Source organism: Semicossyphus pulcher, unplaced genomic scaffold (genome assembly GCF_022749685.1).
Source record: "Semicossyphus pulcher isolate SPU_LCO1_2020_fin unplaced genomic scaffold, fSemPul1.0.p SCAF_21, whole genome shotgun sequence".
NCBI lineage: Eukaryota > Metazoa > Chordata > Actinopteri > Labriformes > Labridae > Semicossyphus > Semicossyphus pulcher.
This window is the reverse complement of record NW_027211695.1, coordinates 16,627,431-16,638,785: the sequence shown is the minus strand read 5'-3', so window position 1 is coordinate 16,638,785 and position 11,355 is coordinate 16,627,431. Positions and strand designations below refer to the sequence as shown.

Sequence of the window (11,355 nt, the reverse complement as noted above, 5' to 3'; positions counted from 1 at the left end):
TGATTCAAATGAGGACACGGGACGCTCTTCTCTCAAACTTTGTATGGCTGGAGGGCGGAGAGAACTACTTCCCACAGATACTCTCCATTGTTCGCTTTTCAGCTAAAACTACACCTGAAATCAGGGCAGGCAGGAGTGGCACTATTGTCGGTGATCTAACTCCAATGAGGTCCGCTTAAATATTGGCCAAACCAGTTTGACGTCTCTCCGTGATGAAGGGGAAGTGAAGGACTGTCGAACAACTTTTATACTCGTTTACTCTTCTGTTGTTCGGCGTTTTATTTTTCATTAATTCATTTTTTATCTGTGTCAGCACTGAGGTAGGAACCCTGCTCATTTCATTGTGTTGTTGCCGGCGTTTTGTGGTGTCAAACATTCCTCTGACACAATGAACGATGCTGTTTTGGAAGCGTATGTGACGTTGTTTAGAGCGAGAACGACACAAGCCAAACTGTGTTTAAAGTTCTGCCGATTTAAAGGTGTGTTGTCTTTTAGCACACTTACGCGTTGTATAAAGCTATCGAGACTTACCACTACTAAGATGGACCTATTTTTCAATTCGGCTACATCATGTTCAGCAAAACTTCACCTGAACCGATACTTGTAACTTTTCTTGTTGGCTTGCTCTACTTTCACGCGGAGGCTTTACTGACGTAAGTAATCATGTGACGTGATGTAAACAAAGTGGAACTAACCGATTCTTAAAATAAAACTTTTGTTTCCCCACTAAAGGTTATTTATCACGAAAGCAACCAACTCATACTGAACGACGTTTGTACGTAATGTGGCACTTCCACATTACATCTAAAATAGTAAAATATTTGAATGGAATTTGGTTTGTGGGTCAATTGTAAGAGGAGGACAGGAACGACCTTGGTAGCTTATGATGGCTTTAAACAGCTACATAAAACATGGCCCGCGTGGCTGTCAGAGGTTATGTTTATTTAAGCTGTTTTTTCAAGTGTAATCACCTTCTTATTATTAAAACACTTGTATTTCAGCATGAATATTTTCAGAAGAGATAAGGGCTCAACAGCCCCAACTCCAGTGGTCCCACCAAGACCAAGCCAAGAGGTAAGAAGAATGTAAGAGAGAGTAGCTATAGTTTGTTTACATGTGTTTGTTCCATTAATTGAGCCTTCATTCATCACCAGGATCTTGACAACCCCATCCCACACAGCCTGGGCAGACAGGATGCAGAAATGGCCGAGGCCTCACGGGTGAATATACAAACTTGCACTTACACAAACAAAAGTTCTCCTCCCAAATTTTGACTGTATTTACTTCTTGTAGGAAAACAACAGTGAGGCCAAAAGTGAACTAAGTAAATTGGTAATATCTCAACAACTGACTGTATGTTTTGGTATGTTTAATCTGTGTTTTGTATAAATATTAGAGGACCGGCGTGATGGGAGTTATGAACAAGGTCAACCCGTTCAAGTATACGTCACAGGTGAAACTCGACACCATTAAAAAGCAAATTTGATGAATTATAATTAATGACAATAATGCTACTTAATGATTCGTTCTTAATGCAGGCCCCCTCCACAGTCAGCAAAACTTCCTCCTCAGAGTCACTGGAACAGGGAACAGACTCCACACAGGTGAGAAGAAGTCAGAATAACAACTCAAATATAAACACATGCTGGAACTGTACAGGACATTTGGTAAAACTATTGTTGCCTTACTGTTGTTGTTGGGTTATCCAACCCAATTTTACTTTGGTTTTAGGAAGTAGGCCTGATTAAATTGTATTGAACATGAAGTGTTGAGATGTTTTAGGTAATGCTTCTGTCATTTAGCCACTTATTTGTGCTTCTTTATATTTAAACCTTAAACAAGGCAACACACCATGTTATAACAGTTTAAATAAAAATTTGACTCCAGTGGGAAACTAAAGGAAAAGTGGCAAAAGCCAAGATATATTAGTTAAACTGCACTGTGAACTGTTCAGTTTAATGCATGAACCAGCACCATGTGAAGCTGTTATAAGGCTGCTTGTGTTTTAGGCCCATTAACACTTGAAGTGTAGATGAGATTTAAGACATACTGTTTAACTCTAAGCCACACAAATTTATCAACAATCATCCAAAAAAAAAATTGAAATGAATCTACAGGACGGTCAAGTCCGTCGGCAGCTGTGCCGGCAGTAAACATTTTTGGGCTAGTGTGTTGAATGAGTGTGAATGTAATGTGAGAAACTAAATCAGGAAACGGTCAGGAAACCCAAACAACAAACCATATGCCCAGAAAGAGAGCGTGAGACTGGCTGAATCCAGCAGCTCATATAGCTGAGGAGCAGCAGACACAGGTGCAATGATTAGCCGATTGCACTTCCTGGTTCTCTCCTAACAAAGGAAAAGACAGCCCCACACAGGAAGCCGTCGCTGTCGCAACTTGGTGTAAAATCACCCTGAAGCATTCAAGAGCCAGATTTGGAAACTAAGTTTTAGGGTCTTAGTCGTGCCAACTATGCCACAGTATGAATGGTTTTCCACCATGCGGAGGTGATCAGCGGCCTGAACCAGCTTTAAATTCCTTTACCTACAAGGTAACTGATCAGGGCTGCTACAGTTTACTTGGGAAGATGAATAACCCCATTTATTCTGTTTGAAACTTGTATCTCAGAATCCTGGTGTGCTGAGAGGAGTCATGCAGAAGGTCAACCCATTCAAGTCCACCTCCCAGGTAGCCACAGCATTGTATGCAAGTTGTAACAGTAACAATGGTCATGGAGGATCTGTGTCAGACAGCAAGGTGTTTACCCAGCTTGTTTTCTAATGCAGGTTTCTAAAGCTCCATCTGCAGAGTCACTGGAACAAGGACGAGTCTCAGACACTAAACAGGTGGGTCAAAGATGAGGATGAGAGATTTGAGAATCATCTTTATGTTCATGGCCAATTCGTCAGGTCTTTATTGTGTGTGGGGTGTGTTTCAGAATCCTGGTACGTTTAAAGACATGATGCACAAAGTCAACCCCTTCAAGCCCTTCACACAGGTATCTTCTCTCTCTAGATACTTGATATTAAGTTTTATTTTGAGCATTTTGTATGTTCTCCCCTCTCTTACAATTCTCTTGGCTGTAGGTGCCAAAAAGCGATGCTCAAAATGAATCTGCAGATCCACCTGAGACTGGAAAAGAACCTCTACCTGCCAAAGAGGCAAACACGCTCTGCTCTACTGTACAAATTCAATGGATCTTAAGATCATACAAATTTGCAAATCTGCCAGTTGTTTGAGAGCAACTGTCCAATTGTGTTTGTTATTTAGAATCCAGGGACGTTTGCAGGAATGATGCAGAAGGTCAACCCATTCAAGCACTCAACACAGGTATCTTCGTTGCACATTTAACATCTTGCAGATCTCAGTTTGGTTCTCTTTGGTGGCACCTACGGTAATTGCAGGAGCATAGCTCCCAGGTTGGTTTCGGTTGTAACTCTGTAAGACTGTTTGCTTCATCTGAGCGCCAATTTGTTCCTTTGTCTTGGGATTTTCACTTATTTTAGAAGTTGTATCTGTAGTCATCCATCTTTTCTTTGTTTGTTCAGCCGTAGTAGATTACTGTTTACTCGCAACACTTGCAGAGAGCGGAAAAGCAGCCGCTTAGCTCGGCACTCCTGCTTCCCTCTGACTATCTTCCTCGCCTGCAGGTGCCAAAGAGTGATGCTCAGAATGAATCTGCAGATCCACCCCAGTCTGGAAAAGAACCTCAAGCCAAAGAGGTAAACGTGCTCTTCTCTGAGTAGATATAAAGTCCTACTGACTTGCAAATCTGCAACTGGTTCAGAGAGCACTTGTTCTTATTATTTAGAATCCAGGGGTGATGGCAGGAATGATGCAGAAGGTCAACCCATTCAAATCCTCACAGCCAAAGGTACCAGAATGTAAAACTGCTCGTTCTTATCTGCGCTTGTTCTGTTACTGTTTTGGACCTCTTCCTTTCTTTGCATCCTCAATTTGTTTTTCTCTGCCTTGCATGTTGACTTTTTAAGGACACCCAGTCTCTCAAAGGTGACCTCTCCTCCAGCACTGGAAGCTTGACAGACAATAACAACTTGCCAGAGAAGCAGGTAGAGCTGTGCACCTTATCATTTAGTCAAAAAGTGTACGCCATATATAACCTCAAGGTTTATCTTTAATGTGGAGTAAAGCAAACCCTCAGCCGTTTGATTAGCTTACATTTTGTAATGAACACTACTATTAGACTTAGACTTGACCAGAAGTCTTGGAGTTAACCAGTCCTGATTTAGGTTCTGTGCAAATCAGCATCATTTGCATGCAGCAAGGGCATTTGCTTCTTTTTTTTTATATGAACAAACAACAGTAACTAATAGCAGCACACAGAAAAAACATTGAGCAACGTGCATAGAATGTTATACTTGCAACCACCACTAGATGGCGCCAGAGATAAGAAATGAGACTGATCCTCCTAACCTCCTACTTTTGCCCTCTTAGATACAATGATACCTTTACTGCTGTATCACAGTTAAGAGACTTTGATGAAGAAAATGTAATAACTTCTTTGCTTTTTTTTGGTCTGTATTTGTGTAATTTCTTATAGAACCCTGGGGTGTTCAAAGGGATGATGCAGAAAGTAAACCCCTTCAGGTCTTACACTCAGGTACAGTACAGAAGCATGACTTTAATTTAGCCGACTGAAACTGAACACGCAGACTTAAAGAGATCACTGTCTTGTCTATGTTGGACTATTCATGAGACTTACACTTGGATGGTTATATTTTGTCTTGATACAGATGCCAGAGGTGGAATGTCCAACTGACTCAACAGTTCCTGACACAGCTTCCTCATTGAAGACGCAGGTGAATAAGGTGCTTTGTTTTGGGGGAAGGGGAATGTTGTGACCCAGATGTGCGGTGTTTTTTTGCATAAATCATAGGATTCAATAATCTCCAACATCATCTAACCCTTTGATAATGTCTTACTTTTCATTGTTGAAGCTTCACTCCTATGAATAACAACAGTACACTCTTAATCATAGCTTGAAGATGCTAGACTTGTACCACATCCCTTAATGCTAACAATGACATCAGTGTTGTTTGTTCTTTGGATGGCAGTAGCTAACTTGCAGTCTTGTTGAATTGAACCAAACTTTTCTTATTTCTTTTCAGGAACAAAAAGTTATACGAAGAGAGCGCTCCACCAGCACTGAAAGCTTGGATGACAGCACCATAGAGAGACACGTAAGATTCACCTTATGTATTATTAAAACTCTTTTTGTTGACTATTCCTTCTGAATTTCTTAAATGAATCCAGTTTTCTACCTAAAATCTTTAAAAAACCAAACGTGCCCTCTGGCTAGGCTAGTGCACCGTGAAAAGTCCCTCCTCAGGGGGTTGTAATTTCCAAAGGTCCAGGAACTTTCAGGGCGGTGCCTGCGGTGCTCATCATTTCTGATTGGTCGAGAAGCGTTTTATTTCACCCGCAAGGGATGCACAACATTGGACAAAAACATACAGCAATTTCTTTTGTTTGTTCTGCAATCTTTATGGTAAAAATACAGGAAATTATACCAGATTAATGCAGTGTGTTTTCACGTCCATATAAACAATTAACATACATATTTCTTATAATTTGGGACTTTTAAGTCTATTTTCCTTTAACATAACAACTCTGCCTTCTACTTTTACCACTCTTAGTTCAGAGACGCTTATGAAAAAGTAGGATAGTTCAGGTGGAGCGACATGTTTCCTTATAAAATAAATAAGAATAGACCCGTGGGCGGCTGTTGTGTTATTTATACGGTATGTCTATGTATGTATGTACGGTAAGTAACTTAAGAAAACGTCTCTGACTAACTGTTGGCATAAACAACCTCACGCCATGTGTGCGCTGCGGGTGTAACCTCTAAGAGTAAACACCGCTCCGTGAACTGTCCGTTTTTGTAGCCACAGCATTAACAGGTACTGGCACGAGGTGCCGCTGTTACAGGAAACTTCATGGAGCGGGCGTGCTTTTAGCTGTTACACCCGCAGCACACACAGGGCGTGATGTTGTGTGTGCCAACATTGCACTGATAAAACAATGATACTTGCCCCTTCGTCGCGTTTTATGGCGTCATTTTTGTTGTATGGCCTTCATCTTTTTCTTACCGCCACCTACCTAACTAGCGGTGTAGTGCAGTTACTTTTATTGCATCTGCATACGCCATTGGCCTGATTTGCATAATCTTCCTGGGACTTTAGGCCACTGTGGAAACACAGACAACAACGGGCCACAGGAAACATTTAGTTCCTTAGAGAAGTTCCTGGTACTTTTGGTCGAGAAGCACCTTTAGTCTCGTGTGGTTTTGTTCTTTGTGCTATTAGATCTTGCGCAAGTTGAACCCCAGTTCGTTTAATCAAAACAGACTTAAAATCTGAAACTGGACAAAAAGTTCATAAGCTGTCTGATACCCAGCCCTAGTCACAGATTCTGTTGTGTTTTGTTGACATACCGTGATGCTTCGTTCTGTCTCTGATCCAAACTGCACCATTTTTCATTAAATACATTTGAACGGTTGAACAGTTTCAGAAATTTGGGTGGCGATTAGTCATTAAGGAGGTGGTGGAGTGTACTGAGGCTAGACCAGCTGCCTTAAAGGACTCTCTGTACAGAAAGTTGACTCTACATCCATTTTGATTTAAAGGAGGTTTATCATACACAGGAGGTATGCAGTCCAGCCAGAAAAACGCACACCAACTGCCAAGGGAGAATCACATGATGTGCAAACAAGAACACAATGATTGTTCATTTTTCTTGGAGGTTGTTTTTCACCATCTGACATGAGTCAGTTTGAGACAAAGATTATCTAAAGTATCAGTCTAGCCCCGGATTACAGTTTTATCATAACAAATAGTGTAAGAAAAGAATCTTTGTTCTGATCTTTGACTCACTGGGAAACAGCAAATAGAACTTGCAGTTATTTTGGGGCACAAGATTAATACCTTATCAGCATGTCAGTATTTTAAAAATGCATCATCATCACAGCTTTCTAACTGTAGTCAAACTAACCTGTCTCCACAGTCTATTTGGTACACTGATGCTGACACCAGCAGTGAGGTGAAAAGCCCGCCTGCAGAGGCACCAAAGAAAAGAACTATGGTATGCTACTAAAACTTTTGTGTTACACGAGCACCGTTTTATTTTATTGCGTTGCAGATGTGAGTAATGTTTGCATCCTTTATTTCCTCTCTAGACTTTCAGAATAAAGAGAATTCTGCCCAGTGCATTGTTTGGGTCTGGAACAAAGGTACCAGTCAACATCTGCATTTTGTGTTCCTTCATTTAGCAGTTTATTAACAATCATTCTATAACCAGGTGCCATGGCTTTGTGAAAGTACAATATTGTATAGCAGTATATTTTTACTTCTTTTTGGTTATATATTTTTATGTATGGGACTGTTTTCTCCGTCATTATTTGAATGTGCTGTTTTTTTTGCTTCACAGGACTCTGCATCATCTGACACTCAGGCACAGACCCAGGTGAGTCAGAAAGCCAGCAGTCTTTTCTAACATGAGGTGTCTCTAATCTAAAACAAACGGCACTATTTTAATAGATTAAAGTCAAATAAATCTAACTAAACAGAAGGCACAATATACAGTCTATATATTGATATTAACCCACATTCAATAAAGAAAAGCTGCAGAATTGTTGTTTTTTCCCACAGTGCAATTTACAGCCACTGCTTGTCAAGGAATCTTTTACTCGCATGCAAGTCACTTTGCTGTTGCATTATGAAACCATGCAAATAAAACTATACGTGGCACGTCATGGCTTCTTAATAACCCATGCAGGCTAACATGTTTATAAAAGGTGTGTGGAGATGGGATAGGTCATATTTGCCCGTGCAATTACTATTCATGCAAGAGTCCCTTTGTGGAAAATATCTGGTCCCCTTTAAACCCAGCAGTAACGCAGCATCCTCTGGTTCCACAGGTGAATTCTTGTGTGCGGTTTCCCGTCTCTCTAAATTTCCTGTTGGCAAGCCCATCAACTTTCCATTGCAACTGTCACCTTAAATGACGCGCCAACCTTTTAAAAGAACAATGGAGTATGAAATTACGCCTGCTTTTCATGCCATCATAAATAATTTTAAAGACACATTCCACAATGATTAGTCTGTTCTGAACGCTTGCTGTAGACTTTCGATGTTGCAAATGAAACTTGTATTTTCACTCACAATCTTACAAAGTCAGAAGTAAATTGAGAGGAAGTAAATGTGTTTACATCTTTTGATAATGTGTGGCATAAGAAGTCCAATGGTGGTAAAGAATAGAATTTGTTCATAAACATTTTGGCCCAATTCATTATCAAACTTTACTGCAGAGTTGGCTACCTCAGGGTGTCATCATTATGAAGAAGGTGGAAACATCATTACACTCCTCGGGGCCAAAGGTCACAGGGGTGATACAAGTTGGTAAACAAAGATGACTAATTGTGTTAAAATGCAATAAATCCAACACATGTAATTGTGTTCCATCCATTAGTAATAGGATCTGTGTGTGCAAACCACATGTAATGTCAGTTATTAAAAAGTTGTAATGCCTCGTTTCTCATTCAGCTGTGGAAGGCCTGTGTGTTTGAGGCCCTTATGTAAACACCTTACATTACCTCCGCTGTGGAGTTGTTCCATTTCACTGAAACTGCACTTAGTAAGCCAACAATAGATGTTGACATGTTTACAAGTTTATTATATACGGGCGATGTAAGAAGCAGTTTAATTTTTTACAGTCAGAAAATTGTTGTTCAATGTTTTATTATGTCAGGAGGAGGATCATTATCCAATCTTAACTGCTTACGTAAAACTCCAAAGAGTATGTAAAAAGTACAATAAGTTATGTCACATGCCTGAAATCCAGTAAGCAGTATCTGTAGTCCTTACGAATGTTTAATAGTAGAATATGTTGTTCCTGTTGTTAAAGTATGGAAGAGGATTAGGGCCACTGAAAAAAAAAAAAATTATGGTCCAATACATTTAAAAAAAAAAAAAAAAAATTATTCTGAGAAAAGTCAGAATAAAATAAAAAATTTTTTTATTGGACCTTAATTTTTTTTTTTCCCCAGTGGCCCTAATCCTCTTCCATATTAAAGGCTACCAACGGATGCTGCGAGTCCCACCCATTGTTTCCCAGCATGTTATATTTGCGTTGTAGTGCCATCGAACGGCTCTGAAGAAATTGTGTCCAAAGATTGTGAACAGTGTGCTCTACTTCTTTTATTCAGTTGTTGCAGGAAACAGTGGAAGTTCAGACACTAGAGTTGGCCGACATACCAGTACCCAGTGAAGGAGCAGAACTGGACCCTCTAGATGTAAGCTCATATATCTGTTTTATAACGTTACGTCACACGATGCTCGTTTCTCATACTTATTTGAATCTGTGTGAACTTGTTATCTTCCAGGATGAGGAAGGACTTGTAGCTTGGTGGAGAACAGTAGAGGGTATGCGTGATATGGATTGTATTTTGTTGGTTTGTTGTTGATGCTGCTTATTGTATTTTTAAAGTGGCTTTTCTGTGTGTTAGGATGGGAAGAGTGGAGTGAAGCAAATCAGGATGATGAAGCTGAAGAGTAAGTAGCATATTTATTCAAAGTACTTGGAAAATAATACGATAAATACACAACCATATTACTGCAACACAGTTTAAAAGTTAACATTCCTGACAGTGTAGTTTGATATCAATGGTTCTTAGTTGATACCTATTCAGTTCCTTTCTTCAGACTTCTGAATAAAAACCAATGCATTGAAATATAACATTTTCCTCGTTTCTTGTCTCAGAGTGGTGGAACAAGCAGCTGACCGTGTCTTCATGGCCGCTCGTCTTTTTGTCCGCTTTTTCAACCAGCGCGGCTCCTCGCTGCAGCAGCGTATCCTGGAGCTGCTCTCCTTGGCCGACCAGGCCGACGTTTTCCATAAGAAAACAGTCAGTGCCAGTATTGGCGGCGGGGTGGCCAGCGTTGCAGGGTCCATCACGACTATCACAGGCCTCATTCTGGCGCCCTTCACGGCAGGAACATCGCTCATCGTAGTGGCTGTAGGCATTGGTGTAGCTACAGCAGGAGGGGTGACGTCTGCTTCAGCCAACATCACAGACACGGTGCATTCAAAGACGGACCGCAAGAAGGTGGAGAAGATGATCCAAGACTACGAGGAGGAGATGAAGGACATCAAGGAGTGCCTTGAGTTTTTGCAGGTGAGGAGATGCAAGACAGGTTTTCAACCAGTGAAAACGTACAACTTATAGATAAGCTAATGATCATTTAACTTTTGATTTTATAGCTCATAGCACATTTTAATGGCAATCAAAATATACAGCATTAACTTGAAATGACAATCTTCAAACACAGCCATGTTAGCACTCAAAACTGACGGCCGTGGTTTGGCACCAAACCTGTCTCTTACTTACCTGACAGGAAGGAATGGAGGCGCTCGAGGAGTGGAACTTTGAGAAGTATGCTGAGAGCATCTCCAAGAAGCACCTGAACCAAAACGTCAAACATGTGATGAAGGAGGGCGGCCGGGCTGGCAAGGCTTTAGTCATCAACACCGAGAGCCTGATCGGCACCGTTCAGGTCCTCGGCGCTGCAGGGAGTGCCGCCAAAGCCGTTCAGGTGATGAGCATCACGACAGGAGTCATGTCCGGTCTCTTCCTCGCTCTGGACGTCTTCTTCCTGGCGAAGGATTCAGTGGAGCTCAAAAAGGGAGCAAAGACAGAGTTCGCGGCTAAGATCCGAGAGGTTTGTAAGGACCTGCAGGACGGGCTGCTGGAGCTGAACCGCATCAAGGAAGAGCTGCAGAAAACCATGGATGGGGTAGAGGTGGAGGTCGAGGAGGGGGAAGTGGATGAAGAGCTGTTGAAGTCTGATCTGAAGAAACTTATTGAGCTTGAAGAATGAGGGACAGTGGTTAGGAAACCAAACCAAAGCCTCACTGTCTTAATTGTTACAACATAAAAACTATTTCTAGTTTTCGCAGAACTGGATCAATTACTTTATTTTTATTAAGAGCTGTTTGTAAATCTAAATATTTATATTATTTAAAGTAGAAATTTTAATGATATGTGCTTAGCTAGTCCCATAGTGTTATTGTAATAATGTAAAAAGTTTCTTAGCAATAAAAGGTGACACGTGCATATTTGTCTTTTTTGTGTCAGTGCCTCAGAACTAACAAAGCAGCAGAGCCAAATCCCCTTTTAGTTTTTTGACGGCCATCTGAGGTCTGCTGCAGTGTGATCACCTCGTGCTCTCAGAGTGATGCACTGATGGCAGAAAAATGTTGATAATCGCGCCTGTCTGGCTTTCAAAGCCCCGGTTCATGAATACCTCCGTGTCACATCTTTGCCAACAACCATTTCAG

General features: G+C 41.0%; 1 protein-coding gene across 4 annotated transcripts; it reads left to right on the top strand.

Annotated features, from left to right (window-relative positions):
* Positions 1-67: 67 nt before the first annotated feature.
* On the top strand, positions 68-11,073 carry apold1b (apolipoprotein L domain containing 1b). Of its 4 annotated transcripts, none has more exons than XM_069672843.1 (24): positions 68-320; positions 1,002-1,074; positions 1,155-1,220; positions 1,397-1,453; positions 1,539-1,604; positions 2,629-2,688; positions 2,787-2,846; positions 2,939-2,998; positions 3,087-3,182; positions 3,271-3,330; positions 3,651-3,722; positions 3,812-3,874; positions 3,993-4,070; positions 4,562-4,621; positions 4,755-4,829; positions 5,130-5,201; positions 7,024-7,101; positions 7,196-7,249; positions 7,447-7,482; positions 9,224-9,310; positions 9,401-9,440; positions 9,524-9,569; positions 9,778-10,192; positions 10,413-11,073. In XM_069672843.1, the coding sequence occupies exons 2-24, from the start codon at positions 1,003-1,005 to the stop codon at positions 10,893-10,895; spliced, it is 2,256 nt and encodes a 751-aa protein (XP_069528944.1). In that variant the 5' UTR covers positions 68-320; position 1,002; the 3' UTR covers positions 10,896-11,073. The 4 variants fall into 4 exon arrangements, with proteins under 4 accessions (XP_069528944.1, XP_069528943.1, XP_069528941.1 ...); XM_069672842.1 differs by lacking the exon at positions 68-320 and adding an exon at positions 378-653 and having other exon boundaries at positions 3,087-3,161; XM_069672840.1 differs by lacking the exon at positions 68-320 and adding an exon at positions 378-653.
* Positions 11,074-11,355: the final 282 nt, after the last annotated feature.